The 12,430-nt window shown below is 35.2% G+C and overlaps 1 protein-coding gene across 1 annotated transcript in view; it reads right to left on the bottom strand.

Annotated features, from left to right (window-relative positions):
• LOC126335903 (uncharacterized) overlaps positions 1-12,430 on the bottom strand; it is a 388,142-nt gene that overhangs the window by 180,996 nt on the left and 194,716 nt on the right. The window contains exons 7-8 of the mRNA XM_049999375.1: positions 7,561-7,621; positions 6,334-6,383 (exon numbers count right to left, since the gene is read on the bottom strand). Of these exons, the coding sequence (XP_049855332.1) occupies positions 6,334-6,383; positions 7,561-7,621 (111 nt within the window). The remainder of the gene's footprint in view (positions 1-6,333; positions 6,384-7,560; positions 7,622-12,430) is intronic.

Genomic DNA, 12,430 nt, shown 5'->3' with positions numbered 1-12,430 from the left:
ATACTTTTGACAATAAGCATAGTTTCAGTGGTGAATCAAATGATTTTTGGAAATACAGATATACTGCATGGACCTGGTTGCCTTGATCCAAAGCTTTCAATGCATCAAGTGAGAAAAGTTTCACATGATCAATGTTTTTGTAATCCATGCTGTTTGGAATTCAGGGGCTCATTCTGTTCAAGATACCTCATTATTTTTGAGCTCAGAATATATTCTAAGACTCTACAAAAATTTACACCAAGAATACTGGATGGTAGATATGTGGATCACTTCAGATATGTGTATCACTTTTACTAGCTTTCTTGTAGATGGGTGTGACATGTGCATTTTTCCAAGAACTGGGCCCAGTTTTTAGTTCAAGTGATCTACACCAGATTATAAGTTAGAAGAGTGGCTATCTCAGCCACAAATTCAGTATAGAATTTGATAGGGAATCCATTGGGCCCTGGAGCTTTGTTCAGTTGTGGTATATATCCAGCATGTACTGCAGAGATTTAAATCACAGTTTTCATCGCAGGCCTTTCTAAGTGCCTTTAGTATTGAAATGTATATTCCTTATGTGAGGCATCCATGATATTTTTGCATCCAGGTGTACACCTAGATACCTCACTGTACACTTTAGTGGTATGATTTCCTCAAGGAGATTGAGATTTTGATACCTGTGCTGAATATGCTTACTTGTATGAGGTACTACAATGGTTTTCTTCGAACTGACTCTCAGATCCTGTTTTTGGCACCAGTTTTGCACAATGTTCAGTGATCATTGTGCCATTAATCTAGCATTACTATCAAATTTGCCAAGTATTACTATGACTAAATACCTAGAAAAAGTAGCAACTAGTATTATCACTCTTCAATGAATTCATTCACCACTATAGATTCCACAGCAGGGGGGACAAAACCCCTCCTTGCAGATACTCGTGGTGGTGTTGATCACCATTTTCACTTTCATTTTGGTGGCTTCTACCTTTCTTCTATTTAGCATGTTCTTAATTCACCTGCATGTGGTGGTCTCAGTGCCATGCTCTTCTGCAATTCTGCCCATGTATTCAAAGATCATATTTCTAGAAAAACCACACTATATCTAGGATGTTGCAGAGAGCAGTTTCCTGAAAATGTAGAGCTTTTTCCATCTTCCCAACAAATTGGTAAAGTGCTGTTTCACATAATTTCCCTGGTTGATAAATGTTTTTGTTTACATGCAGAGGAAACTCAGTTAACCTCTTTCCTTAACATGAAAATTAACCAGTTTATCTTATGTATTTAGAAGAAAGGAGAACAAATAGGTCAGTCTTTTTTCCTTAGCCTTGGTATGGTCAGTTCTCCCTAGATTCGAAGGAAAAAACCATCACTAAGCTCCAAGTATTTGGAATGGTTGTTGTTGTTAGGCTGATCCTACAACACCTACAAAGGAATTCAATTTAACCAACTCTTGCTTGTTGCAGCAGAAACTGAAAGAATCCATCTGTGCCTGGTGATTTGAATGATCAAAAGTTTCCCACCACTCATTGGATTTTTTTTAAAATAAACATATTCTTTGTCAGATTCAAACTTTTCCCTTTGATTAACTCTAAAGCAGTATTTGTCAGGGACTGACTCCTGGTCTGTGTTATCTGCAGAGTGCACTGAAGGAAGTGGGTCTAGAGGAGCACATCCAAAAACTCAGGTGCTATTCTTGTATATCCCCTTCCACCTCCCTTGAAGTACCTCCTGGATCAGTTGGTATTCTACTAAGAATTTTATGAAGTCTAGTGTCAGTAGCTGTAGCTTCCAGTATGATGGCTTTCCTTGCTTGGTTGCAAGGTTATATAGAAAGAGAGTGAAAAGCTGGAAATGCAGAGACTGTTTTTGTCCTGATTGTGACAATATGGACAAAATCAAAACAGACCTGTTAAAAACATGTGTGTGCATAAAGTTAAAGAACAAACTCAAAATAGTAAGAAATAAACTCAAGTATTTGAAAGCCATTACTTGTGTACTAACAGACGAACTCCAGAAGCAAGAATCAGCCAAGAAAGAAATGTGTAAAAACTATAGATTCCAGGCATCCAACATAAAGATTGATTCACAACACAGTGTGCAAATCACAACTAAAAACATGGTTTTAAAAGGAAAGCAATGTAAGGGTGCAGCAGTGAAAATGTAAAACTTTGCTCCTGAGAGTCAGATAGTGAGTAGGAGACCCAAAATATTCATTGACTGTGACAGCCATAGCGGAGACTGTGCCAGAAATACTTTAAATTTAGCTTCAAATAAATATGATATTGAAGGGAAGGTGATACCAGGTGCCCCGACTAGCGTAATTTTACAAAAATGCAATGACCTTCATAAGCTGACAAATGAAGATTTTGCACTCATTTGGGCAGGGGCTAATGATGTAGCAATGAATGAAGCCAATTTGGCAATTTGTTCATTACCAAAACCCTCGTCAGCATTAAAAAATACAAATGTGACTCTAGTTGGAGTACCACACAGGCATAACCTGCCTGAATTGTCTTGTGTAAATCTAGAAATTCAATAAAAAAAATTGAAAAAAAAACACAGTGAAAGGCTTCCATAACACTAGCTTTATTAATACTCATAGTAACAAGGAGCTATATACAGCACATGGACAGCACCTAAATGCAACTGGTAAAGAACTAATGGCTACAAGAATTCATGAATCAGTGGAAACAAACAGGGAAGTGTACAAAAGAGCAATAGAGCTTAAATGGAAGGATACTGCAGTTTCAGATAAAGAATCAGTGAGAATTCTTACTGACACAACTCCTACACAAACAACAACAGTATCCTTAAAAGTGAATACTGTATCTGTGGAGAGCAAAAGTACTCAAGAAATAAACATACCCCAGAGATCAGTGAAAAAGTTAGAAGAAGCAGCAAATGACGTGGCAGAAAAGAAGACACCATTTAAGAAGACAGACCTAATTGCAGAAAGAAGAATAGCAACAGTTGAGTCTCCATCATTACCAGAAACAGCAGCAGCACAACAACAACAAACAACAGAAGCATCATCATTATCAGCTGCAGATCAACAGCAGCCACCAGTACCAGCAAAGAATCTGTCAGCTTTAGCAGCAGCAGCAGCAGACACACCACCATTATCAACAGCAGCATCCAGTCCAGTAGAAGCAATTAGTAGAGTGTCAATCAGAAGAAGAGTAACACGACCCTTACACTTGAAGGATTTTTTTCTACCACGCAACCTGAGGGGGACACTAAGGTGAGCTATGTAGCAAATCTAGGTGGCTTGACTTTTCTGCACCAGAATGTACAAGAACTTGGCAACAAAATGTGAGAGCTGGAAGTAATTTTAAACTGTAATTTTAAGGAGGTTTCTGCACTGTGTATCAATGGGCACTGATTTTGGGGCACTCAGATTTGGCCAGCAAATATACCTGACTTTGACTTAATAAGTAGATTTTTCAGGGAAACATAAATGTGGAGGTGCAGGCATCTATGTTAGAAGTAATGCTAAATCTAAAGACGTAAAACTTAGCAAGGTGAAGTGTGCAGTAAAAGATTAAGAATGTTGTATTTGTGAACTTAGACTGTCAAACTACCATTGCTTGCATCTATAGAACCCCATCAGGTGACTTTATCCAATTTTTTTATTATATAGATGATCTTTTAAATGAATTGAGAGACAGATCAAAATGCACGATAGTTCTTGGTGACTTTAACATTAATTTTAACAAAAGTAATAAGAACAAAGTACAATTATTAAATCTGTTTAACTCATACAACATGCAACGTAAGGTGCAGGAAATTAGCAGCTTTGGGGCTGGGTCTGCAGTAACACTTAGTCAGATATTTACCAACAAAGAAAGCTGTGAGTACAACATTGAAGTAACAAATACAGGCTTTTCTGACCATATGGCGTTAAAAATAGTGATAAGGAATGAGAACAATAAGAAATGTGCAGTCACTGAAAAATATGTACAAAGACTTATTAATGCAAACAACATAAGAGTTTTTAATAGTATGCTAAAAAGGGTGCAGTGGGGGTATAGAACAAACTGATGATGTAGACAAAAAGTATGACAGTTATCTTACTGATTATAAATATTGCTATGATGTGGCATTCCCATTAAAAAGAATTAAAGTCAGTGAGAAGACTAACACATGGATAACACAAGGGATTAAATAATCAACAATCATCCTTGGAAAACTGAGCAAACATACTAAAATAAATACAATAATAAAACCATACTATAGGAAATATAGAAGGATCTATAGGAAAATTTGACAGGCAGCAAAAAGGCTAAGCAATGATTCATACATTAACAAGCAATAAATCAAAATCGATTTGGCAGGTTATAAAAAATAGCATAGGAAAATGTAAAATCAAGACCCATAATTTCAAAATTAAAAGTGGGGGAAACTGTTAGAAGATGCTCAACAGATAGCCAGTATATTCAATGAACATTATGTGAACATAGCACTGTACATAATTAAAAGTCTGTGCAATTAATACAACAAAAACATAAAAGTAACAACTTCTGAAAAGACAATGTTTCTGTACCCAGTACCAGAATATGAAGTTAAAAATGCTGTTAATAAACTAAAAAATAAAATTTCTTGTGGTATTGATGGAATTCCACACAAGATAATCAAGCATAGTTCTACCAGTGTAGATACTCACATAACTGACATTATTAATACTTCTTTCAGGACAAGAGTGTTCCCATCAAAACTAAAACTCTCTATAATAAAGCCATCTCACAAAAAGAATAATACAGCTGACATAAATAATTATAGGCCAATGTCATTATTGTCAGGTTTATCTAAAGTAATTGAAATAGTAATGTATGAAAGGCTAGAATAAAACAAAAATAAAAATAAAACACTGACTAATGATCAAAATGGGTTTAGAAAGAACAGATCCACAGAAATGGCAGTCTTCCAATTCATGAAAATGGTCCTAAATGCCTTGGACAAGAACGAATTAAGCTCCAATATATTCTTAGATTTATCTAAAGGATTTGATCTAATCAACCATGACTTATTGCTTATGATACTTGAATTTTATGGGGTCTGGGGACTCACCTTCAAATGGTTCAAGTTTTATTTCACTGATAGACAACAGAGAGTACAAATACATCATGAAGGTAAAGAGTATCTTTCAGATACCAAAAAACTAGCTATAGGGTGTCCCAGGTTTCTGTGTTAGTCCCTTTGTTGTTCTTGGTGTAAGTGAACAATTTACCAAACCATCTGACAGTTGCAGAAATGATTATGTTCATTGATGACACAAGCATAAAAGGATACACCAAGGATAATCTACAGCAGAGTGTCTCTAGGAGAATAAATGACACAGTAAAATGGTATTGATGAATTTCTGTAATATTAAAAGTAAAGCTAGAAGAGGTGTAAAAGCTGAGTTAGGGAACTATGTTATTGCACAAGCTCCATACACAAAATTCCTATGTATATGGGTGGATGAGCACCTGAGATGGTGAAAGAAGTTTTGAATAAAAAACTAAGTAAATACTGCTATGTACTAAGAATGCTTCATAACTATTGCAGCACTGAATCATTTAGTGTGATCTTCTGGGGAAATACAGGTATGGCAAAACAAGCTTTCAGACTTGAAAAAAGGGTTATTGGAGTAATGAAAGGGCGTCCCTGTAGAGTGTCATGCAGGGAAATATTTAAAGAATTTAAAATAATGCCGCTTCCTAGCTTATACATCTATGAATGTGTCTGCTTTCTGAAAACTCACTTTAAATAATCAGGTTCATAATCACAAGACAAGCAACAGGGATCATTTTCACAGAGACAGCAACAAAGGAGCGCTCTACCAAAAAAGTGTTAACTACAGCCCAAAATACTTTTTAGTGCATTACCTGCTACAATAAAGAAAATTAAAGAATTTCATAAATTTAAGATAGGCCTTAAACAGCTTTTACATGGTTTTTATAACAGTGAAGAATATCTGAATATGGAAAAGTACTATTATTTATGTATACTAATATAAAATATTTGTATTTATTATCCAAGTTTTTGAAACAAATTAAATATAACAAATTATATTGTAATTCACTACACCCATACAATGTATATATTTTTAATGGATGAATAAAGAGATTGATTGATTGGTCATTCTGAACTCATGATTTATTAGTTTTCTTGGAAGCAAATGATGGAAAATTTTAAGCTAATTATTAATGATGAGAAGAGTTTTAGTTTTCCACATATCATGGTACTATAAGCTTCATACAAATACCAGACAAGTATTCAAGAATTTTAACTGCTTATATCATGAATTTATCATACTGAAAATTTTAATTTTAAATGTGGATCAATAAATGAAAATAAAGGAGTTCGCACCTCTCTCACATCATCTGATCCCCACAGCCCGGTTTTGCGAAGTTTCACCCCTGGAAAATATTAATATAACATCAGATAAGTTAAAGTAGTCCAAGATGGAATATTTCATGTACTACAACTAATGCACAATGTATTTACATTGCAAGGTAAATAATATCTGCATTCCAGTATGCTAGTATGAAATAAAATCTGTCATTCTTTTTAATATGTATCATTGCATTCACTGGCATACTTTCTCTTCAGGAACAAGTATATGAGTGTAAAAGGAACAATGTACACAACTCAAAATTTAAATTAGATATGATATTGTCTCACATTACGGGGAATTATGTGTATGGGTAACTTTGATGACAGATGTCCATACTACTACTACATCTTTCCTAGATGTATCTCTAAGATGAGTGTCACAATTTGGGAGCTGTTCCATGAATCATCTGTTTTAAGTCAAGAGTTTAGCTGTATTTTAAACAGATAGGTTGCAAGATCAGCATAAGATAAAATTACATAGAGTCTAGAATGTGTCAGAAACTAAATTAACTGGAGGAAGGATTCTGACTAATATTGTGAATGATAACCAGGGGAATACATCTCAGATAAATAAAAAGAAACTGATGGTTCATTCCAGTGTATATAACAGATATTTTCAGGTATTGCATGAAATGCTAGGTACAATATTACTGAAAATAATATTTAATTCTTTTAAATATACCTTATCTTCTAAATCACACACAAAAATATTCAAAATTATAAATTACAAAAACATGTGGTATAATAAATGGAAATTGAGCAATAAGTCACCGTAGAATTTGGATATACTATAACAGTTACTTGCTATAATGGCAGAGCAAAAACCTCTCTTCTCCAGAAATGGACTAATTGATGAACAGTCAAAGCATATTGACACTTCTCTCTCCACCTCACCATTGAACTACCCAAAAAACAAAAATCTTGCCCTCAAATTTTATGAGATTTGGATTATTTTTCTAAGATGCCATCTATTCCCTTACATAATAACTGCAATTTTGCAGGTATTGCCTGACTAGTTGACTGTTAACATGAAGTGCATTCATTTTTTATAAAACCTTCCCAAATAGGAAAAAACATGGTGGCTGAATGAGAAGGATCACATAATGAAGCAGGCAAACATGGTACAGTGTTACCAGTGAAGGTAAAATAAACAAAAATGTTTGAAATTAGACTAAAGATATCTATCAGCAAATTACTCACCAGCTTTAATTTCCTCCGCAGGAGTTGTTGCTTTAAAACGTGGAGCTTTTGGTGCTGATACCTGGATTGGTAATGTTGAAGTAAGAAATAAAATTAGAAAGGTATATTTTAAAAGAAATAATATGCATCTGAATGACAAACTCTAGAACTGCAATGGTAATATGATTGCGTACCTGGTGCATGTACACAAATGAAACATAAATGATGCATAATTCTTTCCAAACAGAGATAACATTTAATGATAGTAACAATAATTCACACAATAATTCCTACAAAGAAATATAAATTAATAAAAATTACTTAGATTTGTTGGCTTTTAATTGCAATAATTGGTAATTCAATCATGCATTTAAAAATATTTCCTGACATAGAATGTCAAATTGCTATTAATACCACACACACACGCACACATTAGCAAATAAAAGAAAAACACTAACTAGATGATTCAAAAGCAAATAAATAAAGAATGATTTATGTCAAATGGTAGCACAGTTTCTTTGCCCACACACTACTCTCATTTGCACATGATTATTATTATATGCAACACATTAGTGAATCACTGAAAATGTACTGTTCACCTATAAGTAGAAGCACATTGTCTGAGAGACCAAGGACAATATCTTCACATTAATACAGTGTCTGATGATTGCTTCCAAGAAGGTATCTTCTCAGTACCTTTCAATGAACATAATAATAGTTGGATGGTATGGTGTGCCTGACACTTTAACAACATTACTCCCAACTATAGTTCTAGCTTATCAAGGATGAGCTGCATGCACTGGTGTCATTTTATCATTATTTCCTTGCTTGCATGTATTGGCTTCATTTAGTGTTAGAACTGACCCTTTCTTATTTAGTACCTTATTTTAGTATCTTGTAAGTGTTTCAAATGCATCTTTGGATGTTTTAATGATACAGAACAGTAGAGAATTATGCTGCTGATTGAAGAAGTGATGGCTGAAAGTGAAACTGATGATTCCAAAGATGGAGAATTTGATTTTGAAGAAATCCAGAAACCAGGGTGTGAAAATGATTCCAACAATGAACAAGATACACTGGGTGATGAAAGAGGAAACAGTGGTTATGGTGCAGATAGTGAAGTGTTACAGTGTGGAAGTCACAAGCTGTGCCAAAGAAGTCACACATGCATTTTCATAACATCATATCTCTTTTATAGAGTGTGAAAATTGCTGCAAAATGCTATAAAATCATAACATGTAAGCTTTCATGGCCAGCATCTGCATTAATTAAAACTTCCGGGCTGAATTACCGTTGTCCATATATAAAACTGCTTCTCTTTCCTGATGTTTCGTTGTCTACTGTGGGCAACATCTTCTGACGTGAGTTGGCGACTGGCTGCTAGGTGATGGAGGTCCTGCTTATATAGAACGCTTAGATGGCGCCACCACTCATCATGTGCTTTTAACTGTAAAACTATCTCTGGCTAGTGCCATCTCTCTTGATTATAGGTAATCATTAGTCACTTTGTTGGTACAGAGTCGACCACCATATCTTGTCTAGTTTTAATCCTTCTTCTTTTTTATTAAAATTATTTTCATGCTTGTAGATCTCTATAGCTTCTCTATACATGCGGGTATAATAATGTGAGGTCCTAGCTATCACGTTTGTCTCACTAAATTTTATTTAATGATCACTGTCTTTGAAAACATGTTCTGCTACAGCTGATTTGACAATTTATCCCAATCTACAGTTCCTTTTGTGTTCTGTTAGGCAGGTACTAACACTCCTTTTAGTTGCTCCAATATAAACCATGCCACAGCTACACGGAATTTTATACACACCTGAGATAGCTAAGGGGTGTCGTGCAGCTTTCACCGATCTTAAACTTCCACTAATTTTCTTGGTAGGTCAAAAGATTGTCTCCACTTGAAACTTGGCCAAAACTATTTAAATTCGATCCATGATGTTATGAATAAATGTAAGAAAAGCCTTTCCAACTGACGGTTGTTGTTGTCGTGCATTTTTGGCACTTTTTTCTTCTATGGTGGAGTGTTCAATCTATTTTGTTCTCAGTGTACCCATTTCTCTAGAAAGCCGTTCACAAATGGCTTGATTCATCTTGCAAATACATTGGCTCACAGATGTTATTAGCCCTGTCCACTAAAGTTTTTATGAATCCTCACTTCTGCCTAGGATGACGATTTGAATCCTTATATAGGTAACGATTGGTGTGTGTGTGTCTTTCCTATATACCTTGCGCCCTAAAGTCCTGTCTGCCTGTTTAATAACCAATACACCCAAAAAATTTAGTTGTCCATTACTCTCTTTCTCCATGGTCTATCTATTTCAACACCCAGAAATTTGAACTTTTCAGTTTCACTAATCATATGCCCATTCTGTGAAACTAAAATGTCAGGTTTTATTGAATTGTGGGTTAGAAACTGTAAAAACTGAGTCTTACTGTGATTTAGCATTAGTTTATTTTCTACAAGCCATGAACTGAGGTCATGTACTGCACTATTTGAAACTTACCCAATGTTGCACACAACATCCTTTACTACCAAGCTAGTGTCATCTGCAAACAGAAATATTTTAGAGTTACCCATAATATTAGAGAGCCTATCATTTATACATATAAGGAACATGAGTGGCCCCAACACTGATCCCTGGGGCACCTCCCACTTGACAGTACTCCAGTCAGACCCCACATCACAGCTGTTATCAGCATTGTGAATAATGACCTTTTGCTGCATGTTGCTAAAGTAAGAGGTTAACCAATTGTGAGCTACTTCTCGTATACAAAATTGTTAAGACTTTCGTGGCCACTTGTTGACAAACTGCTTATTTGCTTCTGTCTCGGGTTCTTCGGCCGACGTTCGTGTGATGATTTTGCTGACGTTTCGCCAGCACGAGTGGCTGGCATTGTCAAAGCTTCACCCTCCGTAATGGTCCAACTTCTGGAGCAAAATTTTGTGATCAACCCAATCAAATGCCTTAGTTAAATCAAAAAATATGCCAAGCATTTGAAACCTTTTGTTTAGCCCATCCAGTACCTCACAGAGAAAAGAGAATATAGCATTTTCAGTTGTTAAGCGACTTCTAAAGCCGAACTGTACATTTGATAGCAAATCGTGTGATATAAAATGATCAATTATCCTTACGTACACAGCCTTTTCACTAACTTTTGCAAACTTTGATGGCATATAGATAGGTTTAAAATTATCTACATTATCCCTTTCTCCCTTTTTATCAAACAGCTTTACTACTGAGTACTTTAATCGCTCAGGAAACTGAATATTCCTAAAGGAAAAATTACAAATATTGCCAAATACAGGGCTAACATGCACAGCACAGTACTTTAATATTCTGCTACGCACTCTGCCATAACCATGAGAGTTCTTAGTCTTCAGTGACTTGATTATTGACTCAATCTCCCTCTTGTCTGTATCACAGAGGGGTATTACAGACATCAATCTCGGAAAGGCATTTGCCAAGAAAGTTTTATGATTTCCTGTAGGAACTAAATTTTTATTTAATTCACGAGCAATGATCAGAAAATGATTGTTAAATACTGTACATATATCTGATTTATCAGTAACAGAAATATTTTTACTGTGAACTGACTTTGTATTGTCGACCTTGTGCTTCTGTCCAGACACTTCCTTCACAACTGACCATATGGTTTTAATTTCATCCTGTGAATTAGCTATTCTATTTGCATAATCTTTACCTTTCTAACAACATTTTTAAGAACCTTACAATACAGTTTGTAGTGGGCTACTGTAGCTTGATTGTGACTACTTCTAAGATTTTCATATAATTCCTGCTTTGTTCTACAAGATATCCTTATCACAGTAGTCAGCCAACCGGGCTGCACATTACTGTTAGTACCCCATTTAGAATGTTCTAATGGGAAGCAACTCTCAAAGAGCATGAGAAATTTGTTAAGGAAAGTATTTTATTTATCATCTTGCCAGTCTTGTTCCTTGACAAAGGTTTAAAAAACTCTCTATTCCTGTTGGATTAACTTTCCTACATAATTTTTAATTAAATATGACATTGGTTTGAGTACAAAAGCCTTTTAGTGTTAAAATTTGTGCATCATGATCTGAAAGGCCATTCACGATTTTACTAACAGAATGCCCATCTAGTAATGAAGAATGAATAAAAATATTGTCTATGGCTGTGCTACTGTTCCCCTGCACCCTAGTTGGAAAAAACACAGTCTGCATCTAATCATATGAATTTATGGGATCTACCAACATCCATTTTCTTGCACCATCATATACAAAATTTATATTGAAATCACCACATATAATTAGTTTCTGGTACATCTCATAAAGTGAATCAAGAACCCTCTCTAGCTTGAGCAAAAATGCTCTGAAGTTGGACTTACGGGACCTATAAAACAACAATTAGAAGTTAAGTTTCACTGAATTCAACTACCACTGCACAACATTCAAATATCTATTCGGTGCAGTGACATGATACATATATGGACTCAAATGGAATACTGTTTTTTACGTACATAGCCACTCCCTCTCACCCAAGGAACCCCTTGAGAAACAGTCAGCTAATCTGTAGCCTGGTAAAGGAGGCCTCTGAATTGTCAAATTATTTAAGTGGTGCTCTGATATACCAATAATTTCAGAGTCAACATCTATAAGCAGTTCACTAACTTTATCTCTAATACCTCTTACATTTTGATAAAATATGCTAATTCCTTCTACACTTGGAAACATTATGTCTTTGGAAGGTGAGCGCCTAGCTAGAGAGACTTCCTTTAAGCAGGTAACCTGTCAGCTGACTTCAACATAAAAATAGTGCAGCTCTAACACCAACTACTACAGGAATTTTTCCATGAGTGTAACTACCACCATCACCACCATCCACTACACTGTCACCTATA

Source organism: Schistocerca gregaria, chromosome 2 (assembly GCF_023897955.1).
Source record: "Schistocerca gregaria isolate iqSchGreg1 chromosome 2, iqSchGreg1.2, whole genome shotgun sequence".
Lineage (NCBI taxonomy): Eukaryota > Metazoa > Arthropoda > Insecta > Orthoptera > Acrididae > Schistocerca > Schistocerca gregaria.
This window is presented reverse-complemented; position numbering and strand designations above follow the sequence as displayed.